At 39.6% G+C, this 26462-nt stretch overlaps 1 protein-coding gene across 1 annotated transcript in view; it reads right to left on the minus strand.

Moving 5' to 3' along the window:
- Positions 1-26170, minus strand: part of PRKCE (protein kinase C epsilon) — a 296234-nt gene extending 270064 nt beyond the window's left edge. The window contains exon 1 of the mRNA XM_069852631.1: positions 25778-26170. Coding sequence (XP_069708732.1) covers positions 25778-26125 — 348 coding nt within the window. The 5' untranslated portion in view covers positions 26126-26170. The remainder of the gene's footprint in view (positions 1-25777) is intronic.
- Between the last annotated feature and the right edge of the window lie 292 nt (positions 26171-26462).

A 26462-nucleotide genomic window follows, 5' to 3' on the forward strand; every position in this document is an offset into this window, starting at 1 on the left:
TTTATACTGCTGGAAGGTTTGAAATGTTAGAACAGTTCTTGGCAGAAATGAAGCAGTGGAAAGAAGCAGAGCATTAGCATTCACACGAATCAGTCAAAGCCACGCAATATATAAAGTTCTATACAGCGAGCTACTTGGCTTCGAAATTTGCCATACAGAAGATACTTATTTTTGCTCATCTACAGATTAAAGATTTCAGTTCTTAGAAAGTCACTGTACTGTTCAGTACCCTCCTCCTAGATGCCTGAGATCTTCTGAAAATATGAAGTTAACACTGATGTGGTAATCTTTATAATGAAAAATATAGGTAAATGTATTTGCTAATATGTTGCCCACCTTCTATACACAGTTTATTAAAATCATATTTTTATTTGCCAAAGAACCTATGGATACAACTTTATAATGCTTATTTTTCAAATGTTTTCACTTCTTGAAAAAGCAAGGTATAAAATAATCCAAGTGGCCATTGCAAATGGTTGTTGAAAGCACTCCTGGAACCAAAGTGATATTTAAAACTCATGCATCTTCATCAAAAGCAAATTCAGAAAGCTAAATGGGAAAAGGTTAATTTTTAAATCACAAATCCCTAACAAATAGGTGCTTTCACAGGGACAATCATTCAAGAAGGAGAGGAGGCTGTATAAGCCATATTCAAGAACTAGCATGAAGTTGGAGCATAGTATTAAATGTTCATTATCATAAAGAGTTCCAGGCAAACCTGCAGGCTCTATGCCCTGAAGTGACTTCTCCCTTTCCTGCCTTCTCTCACTGCTTTGCTCCCCACAGCCACAGAGGGACCAAAGCTCTTCATGATTCAAGTTCACTGTTGTGCCCTAATGCTCAAAAAATTAATTGTATCCTCCCAGAGACGAGAGAGCTGCCGGTTGCTTTCTTACTTCATTTGTTCCCACTTGTGATTTGCAGCGAGTGTGTTGCTCACTGCAGCCACTCCTGTGTTTCCTCTTCCTGGTTTCCTATGGGACAGACTCAGCAGCCCCTACTACAGCAAGACTTCCACTCAGAGTTCCTCCACATCCTTATAAAGACAGAAATCCTGGTGCAGCCAGAGGAAGAGTCTGTTTGGCAGCACTCTGGTGCACCAAAGCTGAAATTTTGTTTCAGGTTACTGTAACTATTAACCCTATTTTCATATAGGTTTAATATGATTCCTTATTTTGCCCAAACTGGCAACTAATTCTCATGCAAAGATACTAAAAGACCTCAGTAAGATGAATGGTTACATGTCTGTAAGCAGAGAACCATGTCACAATATAGCTCACTTATCAGGAAGAAATTTACATGTTTTTATGCCACGACAGAATATCAGGCGGTGAATTCACCTTGACACAAAATAATGCAAGCACAGTGCATCTTAGTCATTTTGCATCCATGTTCAGCCTTTTCATGCCAAAACTTATAATGCAAGATGAAAGCCAAAGGGCACAACTAGTAACCCAAATCTAGCCATGCTTTATTTCTCTTCAACCTCTGGCTATGGATGAACAACACTGAGATGCGTTTTAGATTCCCCTGCTACCACTGCACACCTGATTTGCTAAGCCTGAGGCATGAAGTTGGCATAATTTTTAGATAATGTGACCATTATCTCACAATGAAACTATTTAAATTAGAGGGGGGAAAAAAGGAGATAGCATAGGGAAATACATATGTAAACAAATGTCACAGCAGTAAAGAGTAGAATAGTATTTGGCAGACCATATGGCTAGCATGGTATTCTCCTTGAAGAAAATCCTCAATGTACCTCTGAAGCCTTAGATAGGTTGAAAGCCCACCATTGTTCCCCATGTCTATGCCTTTCCTTCTCACATACACACTAAAAGCCTATAGTAACAAATACCATCCTCAGCCAGGGACACAACCAAAACAAATATTTAACTGGACATCCAAATAAACACTGAAAAAGTGCAATATTTGTAGCTTGGGTGCCTATCAACCAACACAACTCTACTACAGCCAAAAACCTGGAGGATTATACATTCTTGTTGTGAGTAAATCTCTGGGTGCCAGATTAGCGTCTCCTCCAGCCTGCCAGGCAATTCTCCCAAGTCCCCAGGGATGACCAGAAGGTAGTCCCCTTTCTAAAAAATAATGAACGTCTTTCCCTTGCATACTTCTTTTCCCTTGCATACTCCTGCTTCCTTCCAATAGCTATACTCACTTTGGTGATAAAGTGGCAGCTACTCTTCCCAGTAGCCAAACCACAGCAGCCAACATCTCTGTCCATGTCTGCTTCCAACAGCAGCATCTCAACTGAGATGGCAACCTAGACTGAGAGAGTTTACTCTCTTTCTGCTTCATACAGCCAAGCCAGATGATGATTCTGCTTTCAGAGTTTTAACTTCAGAGTAGTTCCATCAGGTTTTAAGAGAGACATGTACAACCAATTTTTGAGCTAGGGGGAATCAACAGCAGTCAGCATCTTACAGAGCGAGGCCCGTATATGGTTGTTCTTAATATGGTACTTTGTACTTTGCTACTAGACACACATAAATATTTTATTTTTGGATTACAAGGGTTGCAAATAAGGTATGCCAAGTAATGTCAAACAGAACAGCTTTACAAATTCCAGGAAAGTTATGCATAATGTTTAGACAACACATACCCAACAACAGGCTTATTTGTACTTACAGTAATAAGAGATGAGACGTACACTCAAAATAAATGATCCCACTGGAAAATTCAAGGCATATTACTATAATTAAGCTAGAACATGTTCTGCAAAGTTGTATTATGTAAAATATTTAAAGTGAGGTTTATATCTATTCAGAAATTCTGGTATAGTGATACCATAAACTTTATTTTCTCAACATTTTAAAATATTATTCAGCTCTGTTCCTCAATTGATTAGTTTTAATTACTTTTAAAAACAGTTAGGGTAAAACTGTCAGAAATTCATTAAATACAATCACATAGTATTGAACTCAAACATGAGCAAGTCTTAGCAACTAAAAATTAGTATTATCTAACCCTGTGCTTACATATCACTCACACAGGGTATAGTATTGTCTCCCCAGGTATATTGTATAAGCCCTTTGATTTCTACTTCAACCCCAGTCTATGAATTAATGTAAAAAATGACCAATGATCAAAGATCTCTACTGATTTATCTGCATGATCACTGCATGGAAGTGTCAGAATTTACTACGTCACCTATGCCACAGTGCCTTCTCCTAAAGTACCTGAAATTCCCACAAGATGTTTAGTTTCACTTCATTAGGCCTTATCAGTTAGATTTATTTGTACCTACTGTATTCATATGTTTTTGAGAATTTGCTTTCCCTAAGGAAAAAAATTCTCATACAGTTATCATATCCTATTGATAAAAGCAATACAAACTACATAATTAGCAGCAGCAATACTTTTCTAGAGAATTTGAGTTACGAAAGTATTATTTATTCATTTTCTTGCTCAAACAATGGAATGTCGCTCAGTGATCTGTTACTGGCAAGCTTTTAAAATTAAACAGTAGAAATAAATTGCCTCAGGTTAAATAAAACAATCCAGGAAACAAAACAAAAGCAAAAGCAAAAGCAGAGCAATTTCAGCAACATATCCCCTCTTCATCCTTATCTAGCTCTAGCCAACACCCACTTACACAGAACCAGAAGAAAAAAGTAGGCCTTGCCGTATGTCCTGGAGGTTAGCAAATCTGGGCTGTTAAACAGCAGGAACTGGCAAATTCTAGAAGTGCAGAGTCCTAAAAAAGATGCCTGCCAGATACTTCCCTCTCCCACTCCAAAGAGGCTTCAGTTCAATGCCTTCCAGAGTTTATATCTCTGGCAAAAAGGCTGCATATTCACATGTATTAAAGTGCACTCACAGTCAGTATTTGCACAAAATTATTTCCACTAATTCACTCCATCACAAATAAGCATAGCCTGTTACCTGCTATGGTCATAAAAACATTTTTGCCTAGTTCTCAAATCTGCCAGTTACTAGATGTTCCTTTCAATGCCTTTAAATTGAAGGCAAAGAGAGAGAAATACAGCAAAAGAAAAGGGGGGGGGGGGGGGGGGGAAGTGAAAGCAAACATACACAAAAAAAAAGTGCATGCAAAGCCAGATTTTTTTCAGCATGGACTTTTCACTCAAAATTCAAACCAGATTTTTCAAAAATCTAAGCCCCAGTAATTTCAGTTATGATACGTATGATTACATAGTTAAACAGATTTTAACAATCTCATCAGTTATCTAGTCAACGGATAATGTACTCTTCTGAAAAGAAAAAAGTTCTTGCAATTAAAAATTACAATTACTTACAAACAAAGCATTTCAGGAAAAAAAAACATACTCTGTATTTCACAAGTCCTTGTCATTTATTTAAGCAAATATGATCAAAATCTCTCAAAGGTTTTTTTTCACCCCAATATATCACTTTTCACACAGCTGCAAGAGGATGAATTGCGGCAGCGAAGTTCATGGTAAGGATGAGATTTTGAGTAGAGGAATTCCTGTTCCCTGAAGGTCATGCGTCAGAAATACCCTATTCTGTATATCAGGCTTTAAAAGGACAACACCTCACTTCCTGGTCTGAGCGGAATCTGTTGTGAATTTTCAACATAACACTGATGTGTTTTCAGTAGTTCAATTTATAATGGCTAAATCTGCAGCTAAAAACCCCCAAAGCCTAACAACAACATAAAAAACAGGGCTATCATCCTGTAGCTGGCTGCACCCAGCTGCCTGTTTGTGGTTTACTTGTAGAAGATTTCAGTAACTGAGGGATTGCTTTCTTTTCACGGGGGAGGAAGAAATATTTTCCCAATACGATCTGTTCCTATTTATCTTCACACTAGCTCGGTGAGAAGGGAATATAAAGTACTTTTTGGAGTTAATATTTAGTTTGTTTGCAAACTATTTTGGTTTGTGCTTGAGCACAAAGAGCAGAAAACAAAACTCAGAGAGAAAAGGGAGAAATTACTGTATTTTCTCCACCCCTTGCCAAAAACACTACAAAGAATGGAAAAAAAAAATTTCTCACTTTAAGCCCCAGAACCAGTTAATCAAAGCAGCCAATGATCACACACACCAACTAAGAAAAGAACAGTTTTCTATTGATACTGCACTTCCAACCGCTACCTCTGGCAGCCTCAGAGAGAAAACAGGAACCGCCATGCTTCTGTCAGATGTCTGCAGAGAGAAGAAATCTTTCGGTAACCCAAAACCACACTGAGCAAAGGTGCAAGAAACCTCCTAGTGGGCAATTTTTGAATAGCCAGGTCCGTAGGGACAGCTGCCTCATCCGCCTCAGCCTGTAATTGGCCAATATTCAAAGGCATGATCAACTGAGGATGAGGTATCGATGGGGACTGGAGGTATCAGAAGAACCTACACAATTTTGCAGTTAATGTACTAAGGTCTTGGTGTCAAAGATATATATGCGCAGCTACTTCCACATATAAAAACAAATATTATAAATCACCCAATATGGAATCATTGAGGTAGAATCCAACAACCTTGCAGTACATCTTGTGAGCATCTTGATTTAGCCAGGTTACAGGATCACTCTACACACAAATGGATTTGTTAAGACCACAGACGGTTGTAAATGGCCTGCAATTATAAGCTTCCCATAAGCATTTTAACAATTCCAAGGCTCAGGGACATGCATTTCTCTGGGGTAATACTGAGGTATTTCAGTCATTATCTATTTTTTTTAATGTTGCAATTATGATCCCAGATTTCTTCTTCCCTCCTCTCCCCACTCACACAATGCTACCTAGCAGGACTGACAGCCCTGTCAGGTTTGGTTCACACTCTCCAGTAGAAAACAAGGATTTGAGAAAAGAAGGAAGACCAAGCTTACCCTCTTCGTTTAAAAGAAGTGCTCAGCTCCCAGTCAGATCTCCAGATAAGCACACCAATTTCAAAAACTCTCCAAACAACAGTCCATTCATATTAAGTCTTGTGCTCCATGTTACCTTGCAGGAGATTCTCTCCCATGTAAGACCTTCCTCAAGGCCCCAGCTGTCCTGTCTCACAGAGGGGGGCTTCACAGCCTACAGAGTGACCCAATCCAAACTAATCAAAGTATCACTATTTATTGATCATCTTCAGGGGCTAAAAGATGAGTGAGAGATGCAGACAGTGTATCTCTTCATTCATTCTTTACTCTATGGATACTACATAAAAGGAGGGGACAAATGTGGCTCTTTCTGTTGCTCAAGGACACAACAGGAACATTTAGCTCTAATGTTTAAAACCAGCACAAGGTATTTTTAAAGCTGTATAGGTTTCTGGACTCCATTTTTGAAGGTGACAGTTTGCAAGACAAAAATATCACACAGTTACTTATTCATTGTATTGGTAAACAAATTTGGAACAGTTCTTTCCCAGCTCTTGATCACTGCTGGCCTGTTTGTGTGAGAAATAGTCATATCTTCCATTTAAAAATTAATTGCTAATGTTCAGCTAATTTTGACACTATCTGTACAGTGAAGTGTTAGGTTTCGTCTGGTTCTTAGTTCTGAGAGTACGCACTGTCTGAAGCACATTTATTTTCACACTGAGGACCCAGAGATTCAAAGGACTGTCTCCAAATGTTTCAGAGGAAGTTATCCTTATAGGCGTTTTTCAGGAAGGTGCTGTACTGAATACTTGGGATGAAGAAGATATAACTGGAAATCTATACTCTTCAGGAGGTTAGAAATGCAACTATTGGAAGATTTCTCCTTTCTGCTATCATGGTTTTCAGTGTTAAGAACATCTTTAGGTAAAGTGAGACACACTGACTACTCCCACATGAAGACATCATATGATTATGCAATATTGTGTACTCAAGAACACTGTATATTAAGGAATATGCCATACTTCCCACGCTTGTCCTTCACATTATTTTCTGGGTGTCTTCTATCATTGCATGATGGGAAATAAGGCTACTGAGGAGACTTCACAGGGGACTGCCTTCCCCCTCCAAAGCAGCAACTTCCTTTCTTGCTTGTGGATTTTGCTTTAGCTTCCCTATGGACTCCCAGAAGGTATCACCAAGCATCTAGTGTGAAAAAAATAAAAGCTGCCCTAGAAAACAACACCCTGCCCCAAATGATTATAGCTCAGAATCTGTACTTCAGATATCCCCTGTGTGCTGCTGGTCCACAGGCATGGAGGCACTCTGCTCTTTCTCTAGAGTACAAGGAAGGTTCTGAGGTCTTGTGATTAATTGAGCATGGTCAGCTTAACTCTCCTCAGGAGGAATGAGGAAACAGAGGTAGAAGAACCTGTTTGATGAAAAACTGAGCACTGAAGCCTGAGGCAGGAGCTTGGGTGGAATTAAGCACTGCTTCTCTTAAAAGACTGTCTAATTTTTCTTCCCCTTTGCCTCCAATTTTTTTATAATCCATATACTGGAAGGGTCAATGAGAGCAGACGTTCTAGTTAAGCTACAGAAAACAGAGCACACACAAACCCTGGGAAAGGCATAATATAATCAAAATCCTTTTGATTCAACATGGTCCGAACCTTCTATACAACATTAGAATAGTTTAAATATGTCAGCCAAAAAAAAAAAAAAAAAAAAGAAAAAAGGAATCATGCCTCATTTCTGTCCTGCCACTAAAAACTGTAATACCATATCAGTTAAGAGTTTTATTCCTACATGCTGCAGTAACCAGATGCCTAGATGTTAGACACTTGCTTATCATAACAGCAATAAGTTATGAGAGGACTGAATCTGTCTGACTATTGTACGTACATTTGTCAGTTCATGCTTAGAGCATATAGATTTCCTTGTGTAACTTCTTGAATCTACTGTGAACAAGGAGGTAGTTTTCCCTTCCAGTGTGACCGGCAGTGAAGTCTCATACCCACCATGTTCAAATAACACCGACAATGACTGCAGTCAGTATATTGGTAGCAAATTAAACTCATAGGGACAGTAAAATATGTATTAATAGGAGAGAAGGAGTGTAATTCAAACATCCTCTGAATCTCAGTGCAGGCCATGGGGGTATTAAAATACCCATACACCACAAATGGCCCCACTGAAGTCAACAAAGCTAAATGTGAAGAGTTTTACAATCCATCTGAAAGTTAAGCATTATAACACTCTGTGCTCCTCTACCCAAAGGTCTTGATTGCATATTCAATACATTCATCAAAGTGATACCCACTTAGGAATCCGATGACGGAAAGTACTACAAAAACTTGGCATTATTTTACTCTAGATAAGGTAAAATCATGCATAAACCCTCCTAAACATGAGAGCAAAACTAAATAAGGATTTTTCCTTTTGCCAGTAAACCTGTTGTATTTTGCTTTATCTTCTTGATATCTCACTTTCATATCAGAGTTCTTATTAGTACAACAGACAAAGAAAGAAAATGCAGAAGTGTAGATCAGCTTCTATCTTTACTCAAGTGCTGTGCATGTCTGGCAGTTAAAAAAAGCTGACAGCAGTAACCTGATTTTACTTCAGAGAGTAGATCTAATCTTAGGACCTGATCCTGTCAGGAACTGAGATCCATAAACTTACTGGAAATCAAGTAAGCTCAGCGTTCCACTAGAGACACTCACCATCTGATAGGTTCAAATCTATACTTTTTAAAAGTCACTTCCTATTTGTCCTTTGTTTATACTGGCTTATCCTGAACAGCGAGGTTTTCCGACACAGAGATAACTTTGGAAATGATTACTCTCCTATTCTTTGATGATTTCAAAAGGCAGGAAAGAATCTGTCCCCTTTCCTAGGGCCACCCAGCTGAAGTAAAGAACATCACTTTTTTTTCGAGCATGCTAATAAGGGCCAGTAATAACTCAACTGAGTTGCCTTGGCCTTGAAATACCTTACCAAACTTGCTTTTGTTCCCTCTCAGTAACATGTTTTCCTTTTGTGTCTACTTTCACCCAGTTATCATTCAGAAAACTCTAACAGGGAGGCTGCCCAGCATCTCCCCTTCCAGGCAAGGTGACCTCTTCCTATGATGTATATTCACAGTCTTAACGCATTTTATCCATTATAGATACTTCACATTTGGATGGAGCCAGTGGGAAACACAGTGTAACAAAGTAGGTCTTCACATTAAGCTTTTTAATGATTAAATGTGTTAACTGTAACTAAAGCTGCTACCAGCCTCTCTTTCTCCAGGGGAAAAAAGAGCATACAGGTGGTAGAGAATGGCATCTCCTTTGCTAAATTCCTAACAGGAAAGAAAATTTAAAATTAGTTGGACATACATACCCAAATAAATGAAGATAAATTATTTCATCCTTTCTCACCTTCACACACTCCAGTTATTCTGAGTCAAAACCATTTTCTTTTAAGTCAGGCTAGCACATGAACAGTCTTCTGTGTCTGTCTCTGAACCAGGACCCCTCATATGAGTTTTGATAAATGCAGGCTGTCACCGTAATTTTTAAATTCTGCCAGAAGCAGAAGTGAGGTACTTCTGAAGTGCAGAGATGCAAACAGCAACCAACGAAACAGTGATTACAAGTACCTCTGAGAGAGTAAGGTATGAGAGGAAAGTGGTACTAGAAAAGCAGCATCCCTTACAATAGCAAGGTTGAAGAAAAGTAGCATTGAGGCTGTGGGTTTGGAGATATAAGCCCTGGGATGTGGGATCTTACTTTTGGTGCAGACAGTATTTTAAGGCCCAAAGGAATTACCCACCCAGGCTTCAATTATGGCCCTTACCAGGAACCTAATTAATGAGCAGAGGTACTTTCAGGACTGCTAGGTGTCCCTCCCATAGACTGTCTTTTTTGCTGTGGAAATACATCAGCCTTGAGATGAACAACTAACATATTACATTCATATTTTAAGAAGCGAGGACACAAATGATAACTTCACACTGAAGTTGTCACATGGTACAGAGGACTGCCAACAATATTAATAAACACATCTGTATTCATGTAGTATTTATTCAGTTAGAGTACACATTCAAAGTATTCCATCTTAACAAAGCATTTTGTCTTAACATCCTTAACCTGTTCCAGGAAAGTAATCAAGCTGAACACATACTCCCTTAACCTGCTATTCTAATTGAATTGCATGAGCCGTATACATTTGAAATCAAGCAAATCCATGAGAAGACTACATTCTAAGGATGCTGGTTTCTTGCTGCTTAACAGTGACCAGTATACTGAAAAGTCAATATCAAAATCTCGGATGGTGAGAGAAATGCATAAGTTGTGAGTTTAAAGTCACTTCTCATGAAAAGCTCTAGGTAAACAAAGTCATAAGTTCATCACCTTCAAACTGCAACACCTCCAGCTTGAAATACCATAAAACTGATAATTCCATCATTGACTACTTTTAGTATGATAGACATTAACAATCCACATTTTGACATTTTTTCTGTAGTGTCCGCAGAATACTTTTCAGATGAAAAGAACTGCAAGTAAAAAGCTTTACTACAGTTACAAGTCCAGCTGTTACATTTATGCTAGTCAGGATAATAACATACATAATATCAAAAGACCCAACAGAATGCCACTTCTTCACTGTGAAAGGATGGCAGCGAGTATGTTGTGTCCTTCCCCTACCTCATTTGAGCTCCAAAAACAATAAAAAATTAATAATTTTGCAAAGCAACTCTAAGCAGCTAAACTGACACTTTTAATTTCTCCAGTATTTCTCTTCCTGTAATCCATTAAGATTTGGTTGCTATAATTTGCACCAAATTTATCCCACCCAGGATCAATCCTGAAGTGTAACATGTTAACCCCAAGTCATGTTAGCACATCCGGCATAGTGACTTAGTGGCTTTTCCAATACCAGGGACAGCCATGTGTAAACCATAGGCCACTAGTTTGCCAAGCAAGCAACACTAATATAATCTCACTGTATTTGTTTCATAAACACTCTCAGGTGTTAGGCTATCAGGCACTGCACAGGTGTTCCACAGCACTCACCAGCTGCACATACTCCCTCTTCATACAACTCCAGCTGTCATAACCTAAGCCTTTCTATAAAAATCTGTCACATCTACTGCAAGCAACAACGATATGGTCCTAAAAGTGAAAAATAATGGTTTTTTCCTTCAAATGAGTGACCCAGATGGAAGTCCCCATTCCTCTGAATTTAGTGCATGAATGATCAAACAACAAATACTTCAACTTCTACATTTTGTCTTCTGTTGTCTTCTACCATATTCACTACAGTTATAGGATCATAAGTGACATACAGAATCACGACTTAGGATGACAACCTTCAAAGGCACTCAAAACAATTTGTTCTACATTTCAAAAGGATCTGCACATCTAGCTCTGCAACACCTTTCTCAACCTACGTATATTCACATACAGATATGCACACTACTGCAGGCACCCCAAGGATGTGCAGGCCACCCCTAGACACTAATTTTTTCAGTTAAGAGTAAAGCTAGTGCTGCCTCCAACTACTCATCCACAGAGGTCCGGCTTCAAACTACTGACTCTGCTTTGACAGTGTGGAAGCCTGATTTTATAGATCCATATCTCTATAGAGAAAGCTCCAGTGCCAGGAACACAGCAAGACAGGGGTCCTGCGTTTCTATTTGTTCATTGCAATTGAAGGAAAGCATCCCCACAATAATGTGTTTGTACAATTAAAACAGAATTATTATTATTATAAAAAAACCCAGCAGATAAATCCAGGAGCCTGCAGCCTGCAAAAGCTATGCTACAAGAAGGAAAAAGAAATGTGATGGTAAGAATCCTTATTTTACAAAAGGAGACTAAGAAGAGTGACTGACAGATGAGGAAGAACCTGCAAGACAGGAAGAAATAAAAGGTATTAGGCAGAAACCTTGCTTTAGGAGTCTAGGTCTTAGCCCCTTCCATAAAAATGAGGATACTGATACCTCTGTTGCAAAACTCTTATATTAAAAGCATAACTCTTGTGTCATACTTCTGGGTGACATGGAAAACTACAATTTCTCCATGCATTACACTTCCTCTGAGGAATCCTGTGAAGATTACTATGTTCAGGATTCTACAGACTCAGGTATTTTGCTTATGAATTTCATTACTACCTGAGACAGATAAGATCTATGTATCACATGTAAATCTAAAGCAGACAAAGGCCTCTTCTGGGGCCACTGACATAAGCGGCTATAGTATTCATTTTATAAGAAGATTATATGTTATAAGTGAATGTCCATCACATCATTCCCCACTACTGACATCCTCATTTGTTTGAAGGAATTATGAGAATAGAAATAAAGTTACAGACAAGAGAGAAGATAACATTATTCCATAAGTAGATGCAGGACAATCAAGTATGTAAAAACTAGTCTGACCAGTTCACAGCATGCAAGACTATGATGAAGTTATTACACTTTATCTTGTGGCTCACCAGAACTTCAGATCATAACAAAATCAGGATCAGGAACACTTTGGGCACTGTGAAAAGCAATTCACCAACCTCACCTGTTACCACAAACACCGAGGAAAACCAAGCAATACTGATGAAAGCCATTTTTATGTTGTGACCTGTTATGACATTTTGAAGCTTTTATCTAAATAAAGCCTGCTGTAAATATGATCTTCCTTATTTGTGTAATTTGGTCTCTTACAAAGTGGCTTCACTTTGTTGACCATCCGTCTTATTTACATGCTCCTCGGTTTGGCACACAACTTAAGCTTCAGCCTCTGTCTCTGCTGACTCATGTGATTAAAAACACCCTCCCTTGACTACTCAGTTAGACAAGTACTGTTTCCTGAAGGGCGATCAAATACATTTTTTAAAGTTGCAATAACACACCATTTATTTCCTTTGCATACTTCTGTTCTGAAAAGGATAGATTTTTATTCTGTTCTGCATTTTCTACAAGGTTTGCATGTCACTTCTATCTTGATATATAGGTACAAAACCTTCACAGATCTTATGTTGTCATTAATGTTCTTACTATCCAAAAGTGAGGTAATAACTTTTCTTACTCCTCCAGGAAGAAACTATACATTTTCTCCTTATGCACTACCTAACACATAGTGAATGTTACCAAAGAGCAAGTGATAACTCCTACAGTCAAAACTGTCACCCTACCAGAATGCATGCATTCACGCTCCGAGAAGGCTTCAGTAGTTCACTCCTGTCTTACTGAGGATATCACTAGCATCAAGTATATTTTTGTAGATGTATAAAATGTCTCTGAGACTTTACGTCACTTGCATCATAAAGTTGACTAACCATGCATAAAGCTTATATACAGGGGTTCAGCAGATTGGCACTCTGCTGCTGGGAGGCAGATATTACCTGCTAGTCTGTAAATAGGGTGCGCGGCTGATTCACAGTTGCTGTAAGAGCTACAAGCTTTCTGGCAGTTCTACAAAACATTCAGCCTGTAATTTGTCTTACTGGCCACTGCAGTTATTCCTAGGTCACAAACAGATGAAGCCCATGCAGTCCAGTGGGAGACGGCTGTAGGGAGACAAGGTTTCACCAGACTTGCCCCCATTTCTCACTCTGCCATTTCAGTCAGATGCCTTTTTTGACCTCAGCCTTCCAGGAACAGCATAAAAGGTGAAATTATATTCTCACACTTCACATCTGCTTTTAAATCTGATTTTAAAAACTGTAAACTTTGGATTACACTAAGGATTTTAAAAGCTTTATGGCATTAATAACTCCGATAAAGCAAAACAGTGCCTGGGTGGAGAGTGCACACATTTTAAGTGAAATTTAACAGTTGGAACATGTTAGAGCCTGTCAGTTTGATGTCCAGAGCACATTCAAACATGGCTAGAGAACAGCTTCATTTTATTTTTTCAAATATCCAGTGATTTACTTCTGAAGTATCAGTCAGAAAAAAACCCAAAATGTTTAGGTTTTGAGGTTGGGGGAGGGGGGGGGTTGTTGTTTTTGTTTTACTTTAAAAACACTCTGAACAATACCACTTCCAAGAATATAGATACATACTAAATGGAAGAGAAGGATCGTTGGTCAGAACTGTTGGTTCTGACCAATGCATTCACAAGCATTGCACAATGTATTCACAAGCTCATTCATAAACAGTTTAGAAGCCGAGCTTACTACAGATACAATACTGAAAACCACTGATGAAAAGAAGCTGGGTAACACTTTCAAAAGACTGCTGAATCAGGAACATAAACTTCACGTGACTTCCACATATCTGAAAAATTTACAATAGGTCTCAATTCTGAGAAATACATAAAGTGCAATACTAAACAAGGAATTAAATTGATGGTGAAGTATCTTACCTGTCTCCCTACTCTGCTACTAGCACAGAGGCATCACTATGTGTGCAACCAAAGGACATATGCACTCTCAACAGTTTCAGCAACAGAGAACACCACACAAGAAATTCCCATTAAATCAATATAGGAACATCAGCTTTGAATTGGTGTGCAAGACAACTTAGGCATCCCACAGTGTACGACACACACTACAGACTTAAACTTCTTTTGTGTTTGTTGAAAGCATATTGTTTTTCACTTACTCACACATCTACTTTCCGACAAAACCAACATAGCAAAGATACTACTTTTTGCACTGCACTGGGCTATGACAGACAGAGGTCAACTGCTGTTATTCATTTTTCTATATCATACACTGTTATAGAGTAATGTGTTTCAAAAAAGGATCAGGACCCCATAGTCCTCTTAAATGATATATACAAGAAGTAACATGATATCCCCTACCCAAGAATGTGCGTGAACTGTCAAGCACTTAAAGGGATCATAGGAGCACTTCTACAAAATAATTGTGAGAAGCTAATGAAACTCTAATTTCCTCTTTCCCCCAGTCAGAGCCTTGACATGGCTCTGAGAACTTGCTGGCACAAAGAGTAAGTGTGTAATAAAACTTAACAAAGCTTATCTCAGCCCAGTGGCATTACTGCGTAAGATTAGCCCTATATAACATTTGATTATTGCACTGGTAGTGCTCTAACACAGCTACTGAGGAAGAAGAAAGTTCCAACATAATAATATAGTTCATAGTAGTTTTCATGGAAATATAAAGAAAAATCCTGCAGTTCCCTACAAGTGGGTGATCCCAAAATTTCTTAAAGCTACACAAGATGCTCAGAAATAAACACGGATGAGATTATGAGGGCTGTCCCTCTAAACCTGACAACTCCTTGAGGAGAAAAATAACATCACGTAAAGCATCAGGATCTCCAAATACCTCCAGCAGAATTTCCACTATTGCCTCTCATCTTCAGATTTTGAGTCAGAGACACCAAGCAAAGCTACCACTAGAGCCTTTCACACTGGTAAGTATTTTCCTATTATTGTTTTTGGCTTCCCCAGTCTGCCTTTTCCACTTGTGCCTGGACTGTAATTTTTTGAAGACAGAAACCGTAATTTTGCTTTATATAAAAAAAATAAACAATACTACGTATTTTGTGTGATTAGGAGTCCCTGAAAATCCCAGTAGTCAGTACCAACTAAAGTTTTACAACAGTGTTTCCACCACTTGGGAGCGTCTAGTTTTCGGGGACAGAGCATGTTCCTTCAACACCCCACTGACTCTGCTAAAACCAGAGAATTTTGCTTGAAGTTCAAAGCCACCCTATTGCACTTCTTCCCTCAATCAGTTCTGTAGTATAACTAACTGGCAACTGTGCATCGCTTCTTCTGACTGAAGGGAACTGCTCTGACAGCCACCAATCTGATCAGTTACTTCCCTGCTGCTTGCTGAGAAGCACAATGGGGATGAGCTCTGGATGAGAACAGCTGGGCAAACACCATAGACTTTCAGGTACTAAAGATGCTTCTGAGTCCTACTGACACAAGGAGCTTGCTGGCTCACCAGAGTGACAAGAAGAAGGAAAGAAGTGAAGTGGTGGAAATAACAGTAATATGGATACGTGGGATATAGCAAGAAGGAAAATGAAGGAGAAGTTAAAACAGCCAGCCAGGATTTCAGGATGAGGTGATAGCAGTGGATTAAGGAGAAGAGAAGTGGGTCATGAGGTCAAATGTTCAAGAAGTGCCAAGGCACTATGGAGTTACAAGGAAGGAAAAGGCAAGAAAACTCATAGGAAAATTTAGAAAAAAAAAAAAAAAAGGATTCCTCAATAAATCCAACTAGAGCCATGTAAGAAAGAGAACAAAGTGGACACAGCATGAGCAACCTTTAGCCTTCCCTTTTCCAACATAGTTTCAGACACAGTTTTCAAAGCTGATAGATCCATCTCACCTTGAAATAATGGGAAGTTGACAGATGCCACAAAGACTTATGCAATGAGTAAATAAGGTCCGAGTAAGAAAACTGTACTTGTAATAAGTCTCTTTAGATTAGAGCGTGCTAGCATGAGCAACATCAAAATCTTGTACAATCCTGTAAAGGTCACCCTATCATTTCTTGACCATCTTGAAGCCAGAACAGATAATGAAAGATGGAGAATTTGCAGCTTGAAGACAGAATAGATGATAAAGAGGAAAATTAAAAAAAAAAACAAGGAAGGAGAAAATATTACTGTCTTGCTAGCTTTCAATTTCTGAAACAAAGCAAAGCAATTCCAAGCTATTTCCTTGTCACCTATGCAGAGTATGCATCAGTCTTCTCTTCCAAGACCACTATGTCTGTTTCACTGCTACCACTTCATCATCTAAAGATATTTATAAATGCTAACATTGATATTTTTACATGACATTAAAAACGCCAATTTACCGAAGAATGAAGAGCCCTAAAATGCATAAGAAACCAGGTCCCCCATGATAAAAGGCTTGGTACATATTTATACTGTAAAGTACTGAAAGATACTAAGTTGGAAAGTATTAAGTTTACCTAGTCTTCATTTAAGATACAGATATACAATGGGGACTCGCTGTTCAAACAATGCAGATGTGAAATTTATTTGGTAACATCTAGCCGTTATTCATGCTTTTTTTATCCTGCCTCTGATGAAATTGCCCAACAGTACACCAGAAATAACGAAAATGATTCTATTGTCTGAAGCAATTAAATCAGCTCAAGTTAGCCGATATAAGGCAGAAATGGATGAATGCAAGCCTCCAATGGAATCAAACTTTGCCTTTTTTAATTCTAAAGGCAATGTTCTGTCTTTACTTCTGTTCTCCAACAACTCAAGTCCTATAAAGTTCAGAGGGAGTAAACCTCTTAGAAATATGCAGCACTCCTCTAACACTGCTTCCAATAAAATAGATGTTAAAGCTCTTGTTAGATTTAATGAGAACATGACGGTATCACTAGGTTTTTCAGCCATGCTATTCAGAAATATGTGAAATCTTGGCATCTGTAACTCCTGCTAAATCACAGCAATGATAATTTAAGAATTTTTAAGTCCTAGAGGAATGTAAGTGAGAGGACACTCAGAAATCAACTTTACTACCAATTCAAGCTAATGACTGTGATTAATGATCAGAGTAGATAATAATTCTACAGATGTTCTTACATCATATTCATTTGCATTTTGCTTCACTAAAATACAGTGCAAAGTACATAACTGCCACTAAAGATACCCAATCTCTGCAATTATTTATTAGCTTTACAGTTGTGGTTTCATATTAATATTGCTGAATATACTTCTAAAATCTTCTAGTGACTGCCTGCCAAATAGGAAAGCAGTGGTTTACAAATGCAAGGATAAAACTTTTTGTCCATATTCTGTCATGACTGCTTTCCCCTCAAATGTAAGACACCCTTGTAATTGCTACAATATGAATGACTTAAAAAGGCACGTGAAATATCTTCATTCTTCAGACCTTGCTCTGTCTAGCCTGACAAAAGGGTTTCTTTTGTCCCTTCAAAAATTGGCAGTTTTCCAAGCTGTCTTTGGACTTCTGATCTTATTCCATATCCAGATAGTTCCAGCCCTACCTTGCCATGTGGATGAAGGGAAAGTCTCTTCTCAGTCCTCCCTGACCATGAATTTGCCATTACTTATGTACTCCATTGTTTCCAAAATCTCTCTTGCCATGAACTGCAAATCTCTTTCTCTTATAGTCTAATAAGTGGGGTAAGGGAAAGGAGATTAAGACAGTGCCAGGTAAGGCAGGACTGAATTCAACCAGTCAATTCCATGCAGAGAAGCTCTCACCTCTAAGTTTTTACAAATCATATTCACAGCCTCCCTTCAAAATTTGAAAACCCCAGAAAGTTAATTCAAACCTAAGTTTAGTTAGGGAATGGAAACTAAACACACTTAAGATGCCAAATCCTACAATCCCAACTTAAATAAAATCCGCATTTCGTCACTATTTGAAGAATTCTGGATGGAGAGGACAAAAATGTGGTTTTGATGGCTGAGAAAAGCAGAAACCAGGCTTGCATGTGCAAGATTTGCAGAAGAATAATAAATCAGCAAGAGTAAAATCAAAGTAAAGGATGTTGTTAAATGTTATTTATTCTCAGTTTTCCCTTGGAACACAGACCCTAGCTAAGGAGAGAATTTAAACACATGCCAGCATGACACCCAATGAACCCAATGAGTCCAATGTTTTACTCACAGCCATGAAGTTCTCCATGGTGCCGACGGAACCTCCCGAGCTGAAGTAATGATATACACTGTCTAAAAATCAGTACAAGGACATGTGGCAAACATTTTCACCCCACTGGGACTCTTCTTCAAGTTCAGCTTTGACCTAATACCTATGAACTGGATTCTGTTACCGGTAACTTTGTTCTAACAAATGCTTTCTACAGAGTTCAGCAGAATAACTTTCACTATGTGGAACTTTGTATCAGTATCTGTATTGATATTAGTAACAGTAGGATGAGCTTCTCATCAGTCTTGGGATCAAATCCTGACCTGCATGTATGATAATTCACTGCTGAGTGAAATGCATGCTCTACTACACACTTCTCATGCTGTGAGCAATTCTTTTCATATCTGAAGCAAGACTTCAAAAGCTATGCACTGCACAAAGCAGGCAAAACAAATCCCCCAAAACAGGTCAGCAAGCAACATATGGCCTTCAACTAGTCATTTCCCTATGCCAACTCATCCCTCTCCTACAGTAGCTTTCTGCTGTTGCCAAGAGGGCACCTGGAATATCTGGGGCAGCAGCAACTATTTGTTACCCTCCCCCAGGTTTCTCTCCATGCTTCTTGTCTTCCAATCCTCAATTTGCCCTTTCCCTCCCCCTGCGGTAACAAATGCAGAGGCAGCTTTTTCCCCCTCTATTGCTTCTCAGCAGGCTGGGAAGCATTGCAGGTAAAGCAGGAGCTGTTCAGAGAGAATATTTCTAGCAGGGAGTAGGAGTAGATTTATGCAGCTGTAGAAAAGGATTGATACGAGATAGTGGGTGAGCTGCATGGTGACTGTACCACATACCCAGGAGAGTGGGAGAAGTGGAGGCACAAGAGCAAGACAGGCTGAGGGAGAAGGCAAGGAAGACCCCTACCTGCACAAAGTGTTCTCCCAAATCTCTAATCTCCTCTTGACAACTGCCCACCCTCACAATTACCCCAAATCTCTGTGAAAACCTGCTGATCCCCTGTAGTTTTCTCACTCTCGCTCTCTAAACATGATAGATCTTGCTCAATGACAGCCTTGTCATGTAGGAACCTATCAAATAGGATGGCAATTTCCCTTTCGTTGCAACAAATACTATTCTGATAATAATGGTCTTCAGCTGCCCATGAACCACAGTTTAAATGAGATGTAAAGCTTTCACAAGCAAAATTCTAGGCCTTTCAACACCATCAGCACAGATAAGTTCAGTAAGTAGATGAGAATAAAAATGAAAATATGCTACAATCACACTCTGCCAGCCCAATGCCAACCTTCAGCAATGTATGGCACAACCAGAGGTTAACACACAGGCTGACCTGCACTAAAACAAATCATGATTCCATTCTCTGTCTGCCAGCTATGACAGATCACCTGCTGACTGAAACGAGTTCCCAGTTCAGCCACAGAAATGGCATTAAAAATAATAAAAAACCAAACACAATTAAAAAAAACCAAAAACCAACCAAGCAAACAGAAAAATTCTGATAAGGACCTAAGGAGTCTTTCAAGCGAATTCATATTAGAGACACTGGAAGGAGACAGTTCTACCTTTCATATCCACGGATAGCTGACGGGACCAAGGACTTGGAAGAGTTTTATTTCCTCCCCTGCTATTGCCTTGCTGGGTGATTGTAGGCACCTACTTCTCAACTGCCCAAAGAGAAAAAGGAATATTGACCTTTCTCTAAAGTGCTTTCAGATTTTCTAACGTATGACATACTTGTTACTGTTATTTTTCTTAGGAGAAGTGCGCACCACAATAGTCACAGCTCCACCCACCTACATGTCTAACTGCATGTACTACAGCGTAAAACCCAACTCTTTCCAATAGGAAAAGTTCTTCAACAGCTCACTGTAAGCATGATGTAAAAATACTTAAGTGTTCAACAAGTATGTAAAACAGCATACCTCTTCTTCACACTATTTCCCATAACTCATCACCAACTTGCTACTGATATATTAATTCATAATAAACTTGCTTTACGCAATGATGGCACAGTTGCATGACTAACTTCAGATTGATAAAATGGAAATATGAAAGGATGCTGGCTTTTAAAAAAAGGATAATGTTTTAAATTTAGATCTTAAGAAGCAGCACTAAAAAGAGAAAAAAATAGTATTGAAGATATTTAGGACTAGCAAAGAAAACCTCGTTAAAATCTGTGTTTTATTTTCTTCCTGACAGTGTTAGGGACTTTTTTAAGACAGCAGAAAATTGAACTTATTTCATTAACCTAAATACAGCTGTAAAATATTTTCAGTAGAAAGAAGCTTTTTTTGCTAAACGTCACAATGTCCTGACTGATTTAGTGAGTTTTGGTACTTAGCCCATCAAAAGGATTTCTTAGGATGACTCAATAGGTTTTCTTGTGTATAGCCAGGCTAACAGCTAAGACCCTTAGATGGAATCTTTGGCTTAAGTCCAATCACACTGATTTCATCTATCATCAACTCTGGAAAGCAGACTTGAACTCAAAACCCATACTACCAACCATGCAAATACATAAACATTGATTGTGATAATTCACAGGAGTGTAACCACAAGGCTAAATATCCACTGAGTTTTCCTTCCTGATCCCAATTCTACTAATTAAAATGTAGAATTACCATTTAGAATTACCATTGCAGCTTCATCACCCACTCAAGTGCAACGTTTATATATGCCACGTGAAAGAAAGCTAGATCACAGAATCGCAGAATAACCAGGTTGGAAGAGACCCACTGGATCGTCGAGTCCAACCGTTCCTATCAAATACTAAACCATATCCCTCAGCACCTCGTCCACCCGTGCCTTAAACACCTCCAGGGAAGGTGACTCAACCACCTCACTGGGAAGCCTGTTCCAGTGCCCAATGACCCTTTCTGTAAAGAATTTTTTCCTAATGTCCAGCCTAAACCTCCCCTGGTGGAGCTTGAGGCCATTCCCTCTTGTCCTGTCCCCCGTCACTTGGGAGAAGAGGCCAGCACCCTCCTCTCTACAACCTCCTTTCAGGTAGTTGTAGAGACCAATGAGGTCTCCCCTCAGCCTCCTCTTCTCCAGGCTAAACAACCCAAGCTCTCTCAGCCGCTCCTCGTAAGGCCTGTTCTCCAGCCCCTTCACCAGCTTTGTTGCTCTTCTCTGGACTCGCTCCAGAGCCTCAACATCCTTCTTGTGGTGAGGGGCCCAGAACTGAACACAGGATTCGAGGTGTGGTCTCACAAGTGCCGAGTACAGAGGGAGAATAACCTCCCTGGACCTGCTGGCCACGCTGTTTCTGATACAAGCCAAGATGCCATTGGCCTTCTTGGCCACCTGGGCACACTGCTGGCTCATATTCAGTCGGTTGTCAACCAACGCACCCAGGTCCCTCTCCTCCAGGCAGCTTTCTAGACAGACTTCTCCTAGTCTGTAGCACTGCATAGGGTTGTTGTGCCCCAAGTGCAGGACCCGGCATTTGGCCTTGTTAAACCTCATGCCATTGGACTCTACCCAGCGGTCCAGCCTGTCCAGATCCCTTTGCAGAGCTTCTCTACCCTCCAGCAGATCGGCACTTCCACCCAGCTTAGTGTTGTCCGCAAACTTGCTAAGGGATAAAGACATACTTATTATTACCTGAATTACCATACTTATTATTACCATACTTATTACCATACTTATTATTACCTGAATTACCTAACTCAAAAAATGAAGCCATAGCCTTTGCGTTATTATTTTGCTTGTCAATCAGAACTTGCAGGTTGTTTATTGTTCTGTCTCACATTTTTCAAAGTGTAAGTCCATCAACATCCTCTTGAATACTTCGTGCTATTCTGTATAACATTCTATATGCTTATAGAAAAGCCTGTAACGTCATAAATCCAAAGTTCTATTTAAAGCTGCTCTGTAGCCATCTATAAAAAATTCTGCACAACTGACACTTTTACTGTGCAATGTCTGTATTGATGCACCACTGGAAAAGCAGCCATGTTTTTAATTGCCACTATACACTTTTTTTAGAAACCCAAACAAATATTTTTATACTTCTCTTTAAAAAAAAAACAACCAACCAAACAAAAAAAAAAGCATGTAGTTTATTGGATAGCAACTTTGAAACAAAATCTGAACCACTGTTTTAGGCCAGAACTTTGGGGTTTTTTTAATATATATATGTTCAGGGAGTATACATCTCATAAGCATAAAAATCATTTTTTAACTGCTGAATACCTTGTAGATAAAAGGAACCAGGATTTTTAATACGTATCTGACCTGTTCTAATACAATAGACACTACCATGATTTCAAGCTTTGTGCTTGTTTATCATTAGTGTTTCCACTGTAACCATGGCATCAGTATATAGCACAGGCTTAACAGTGAGAAAAATACCCAGTATTTGCCTAAAAAAATCATCTCCCAGAAAAACACGATTTGCACAACAGCAAAAGAAAAACAATCAAAGTAGGTGAGCTGGCTAAAAAGAGAAACAGTTTCTTTTTAGGGGGAAAAACCAAAACATTATCTCTTTGCAAGTCTTTCTTGCATTTTGGATTTCTGACAAGAAGTAGAAATACATTACAGGAGAAGTAATGTAACCTTGACCCTAGTGCAGATATTATAAAACAAATATTTAAATTTCCATACAAAAATACGTATTGTATTATATGAGATTGAAAGTATTAATGTATTGACAGGAGTTGCTCTCAGCACACGAGCATTTTCTCAAACCTATTTGAATAGTGACAGTCCAGTCCTGCAAGAACTGTTGTATCATTCTGAAGGCAAAGAAGGGTAGCAGTGTAATCCCACCAAACACACTAAACAAGTATACGGTACCCAGTTCAAACTTACAGGACTGCTTAAAGAGAATGGCATATAAAGAGTTTATGGCCTCCAAGACTCTTTCTTAGGTTGCATTTCTTTGCTATTTCAGGCAGCAAAGAGAAGTGGGTTCCTGTGATTGCTGCTTTTACTCTGCTTGTTTTAAAGTTGGGACAGAGTACTACAGAAATATCTGCCTTTAATGCCAAAAGTGAAATGAAGGAATTAGTCCTCTTATCAAACAGAAGAAATGGACTGTATCATATCAGAAGATCTTAGCCTAACGTTGGTTTAGGCCACATGCATTTTCCTTGCATTGTGAAACCCATTCATTTCACAGGCAGCTTGTCTTTTGCAGGTTTTAATACAGACTCAAGACACTAATGAGGATACCAATAAATCTATTTACTTCACTATGGACTCCATAGAAATGTCATGGCCATGGGCCTTATTTTAACTCAGTGAAATCAGACAAAACCCTGTGATTTTATAGGCACCTTCAAAGAACTTGCTCTTACCTATTAACAATTCAATAAACACACTTGCTATTACAATTAAGTGACAAACTGAGTAAATGAGAAGATTTTGGAAAGGGTAAAGCACAACCCTATAAATAATTGCCTCCTCACCAATTCTGTGATACAGGCAGGGTGTTGTACACTGTGTATTATATGTACTGCACAAAACCAATCCAAACTACGAGGATTTACAGCACATAAAATGAGCTAAATGATGCTTCAGAAGCTGAATTATATTGGGCTGACCAGTTATGATCCACTGCCATGTCCTCAATTCTGTCACATCAACAGACAACAAGCGTAGTCACTCCCTCGTCTCCTCCCACCCAGTGGATGCTGGACAGCAAGGAATCCTGGTCCAATAAAGCACAGCATTTATCTGATTCAGCTATGTAGCTCCTTCCAGATCACATTTACAATGGGCCTCAGTCTGTTAAATTCCACTATTTATCTAAGGAACATGTTTGGATGTTTGAGTTCATCTTACAAATCAGAGCCAGGACATACCCCAGCACATCAGCCCCGTCAAAATTCAAACTTGGCATCTGCAACCTGCAAGGTCCTTCCAGATTTGCCGACAAACTCACACCATGTACCATACACAAAAAAAACCCCAAACAAACAAACAAAAAAACCCCCATACAAAATAACTATTCTTTCACTAAAAATCCATGATGATGTCCTCATCCCATTGGTCTCAAAGATTAATCCCCTCTTGATTTCAAGAGAGCCCCAACTCGATTACTATTCAATCCAGGTAAAAGACATCTGCAATACTGCTGCATTTGTCTTTTCCAGATTTGGCTATTTTTCCTCTGCCTATCACCTAGTTTTATCATCTGAGCTTATTGAAGTGTAGCTTTTATAGAACTATAGACTTATAGAATAATCTAGATCCTAATTATCACAACGTAACATACGTAGCAGAAGTGAAAAATATTTTAAAGTTGTAAACACAGAAGTTTTAACTGTAAAGTTACTCAGCTCCTAATCAGCATAAATACAGCCTAATTCTTTCACGCTTTTCCATCACTCTGACATCTCTTTATACTACTGCATTAAGTAAAGAAGCCCCCAAGAATAAATGAAACTCAGAGCTATTAACTATCGCTATTTTTACTTTAGTCCTAAGTTCTTTGTCTAGTTGCCAAAGAAATACTGCCCCGACTAGCATCCTTGACCATAATAAATAAATAAACAAAAAGATGAGCACGCACATTTCAGATGTCTGGTCACGCAAGGAACATTTAAAATGAGAAGGCGGCTACTATTGTTTCATTATACATGTTATTTAAAGGATGCACCATTTAACTGTTTAACTGCAGAAATGCGAAACGTGCATGTTCACATTTCTTGTGTTTCTTTTTTTGTTTGATTTTTCCATGTTAAATCACAGCACCTGAGAATGTCAGACCAAGGGTTTTCCAGCTTTTTTTGTACTTCCACTAAGGCACATTAGCCTTTGGGTCTTGAAGATGCTGTAGAAGCTGCTACACACACACTGTGTATATAGGCAACAGAATTTGTCTGGTTGGGGCCAAAATCCACCAGGACCCTTTTATTAGTTTCAGGTATTTGAAGAAGCATTGCATTAGCTCTGTGCATAAAGGCATAGATCATCTGGGGGAAGGAAGGAGGAGCATCAGCGTTGATGCAGTGAGCTTTCAAATGACACGAGGACCCTCAAGAGTCTCGTATCTGAGGTCAGGTTTGGATTTTTAAGGCTCATCATCGCCAGGCTGACCAAGAGCGTTCACACGGAAATTAGGAACTCAGTCTAAGTGCTGGATCTGGGTTTTGCGTTAACGTTCCGTTTGGATGCATTCAGTTAGGGTTTTTCAAACAGAATAAAAGAACCGGACTTGTATTTACATAACATAGTTTCAGAAACCAAAGTGGTAATTATATGTCTCTTGCTCAGAATCAGGGTATTTTTCTTTCCTCCCTTGCCCATAGAGTCTACGCATCAGATACACAGTAACCATGCCTATCTCAGTCTAACAAAGCATGGAAATAATGAGAAGCCTTCAGAGCCATTACATGCCCTGCACGGCAGATAAATCACGCGTACGTGTGTGTATCTACAGCGCAAACACTCACCCAGTCCTCGAAGTGGCGGCTCCCGTTCTGCAGCAAGTCCTCAAACTGTATAGTGCAGTTAGCTACAAAATCGTCGTACCCAATGGGGGCATCGTGGAAAACAGCCATCTCTATCTTCCTGCCATTGCAGACGTCGGTGACAAACTCATCGTTCCAAGCCGGGCTGTTGGTCTTTTGCTTGGTGGACGTCTGCCCGATCCTGGAGTCGTCCACATTGAGGGCTATGTAAGGGTCCAGCAGGAAGGTCTGTGGCCTGGGACCCACCGCATGCCTCAGGGACCACGCCGTGGGCTTCAGATTCACCGCCTCGCAGATCTTGATTTTCAGCAAGCCATTGAAAACCACCATGGCTGGAGGGATGCACTTTTCCCGGGACTGAACGCTCGCGCAACGCGCTCGCACCCGAGAGGGAGGGAGGGAGGGGAGGTCTCGCCAATAAATAGGAGAGGGCAGGTCTGGGAGCGGGGGAGCAGGATGCGGTTGCGGGTCTTTTCGCCTCGCCGCTGCCGTTACCTTCGATTATTTCGCCTTCGCTCTTGCGACACCCAGTGAATACATGGATTTTCTCGCCCGCGTTCCTAGCGGAAAACAAGGGAGCGGGGCCGCCGCGGGGGAGAAGGAGGGGGGAGGCAGGCGTCCGCACGAACCCCCGAAGGCGATCGAAGCCCGAGCGTAACGCAGCCCT

The sequence above is a fragment of the Phaenicophaeus curvirostris genome, chromosome 2 (assembly GCF_032191515.1).
Source record: "Phaenicophaeus curvirostris isolate KB17595 chromosome 2, BPBGC_Pcur_1.0, whole genome shotgun sequence".
Taxonomy (NCBI): domain Eukaryota; kingdom Metazoa; phylum Chordata; class Aves; order Cuculiformes; family Cuculidae; genus Phaenicophaeus; species Phaenicophaeus curvirostris.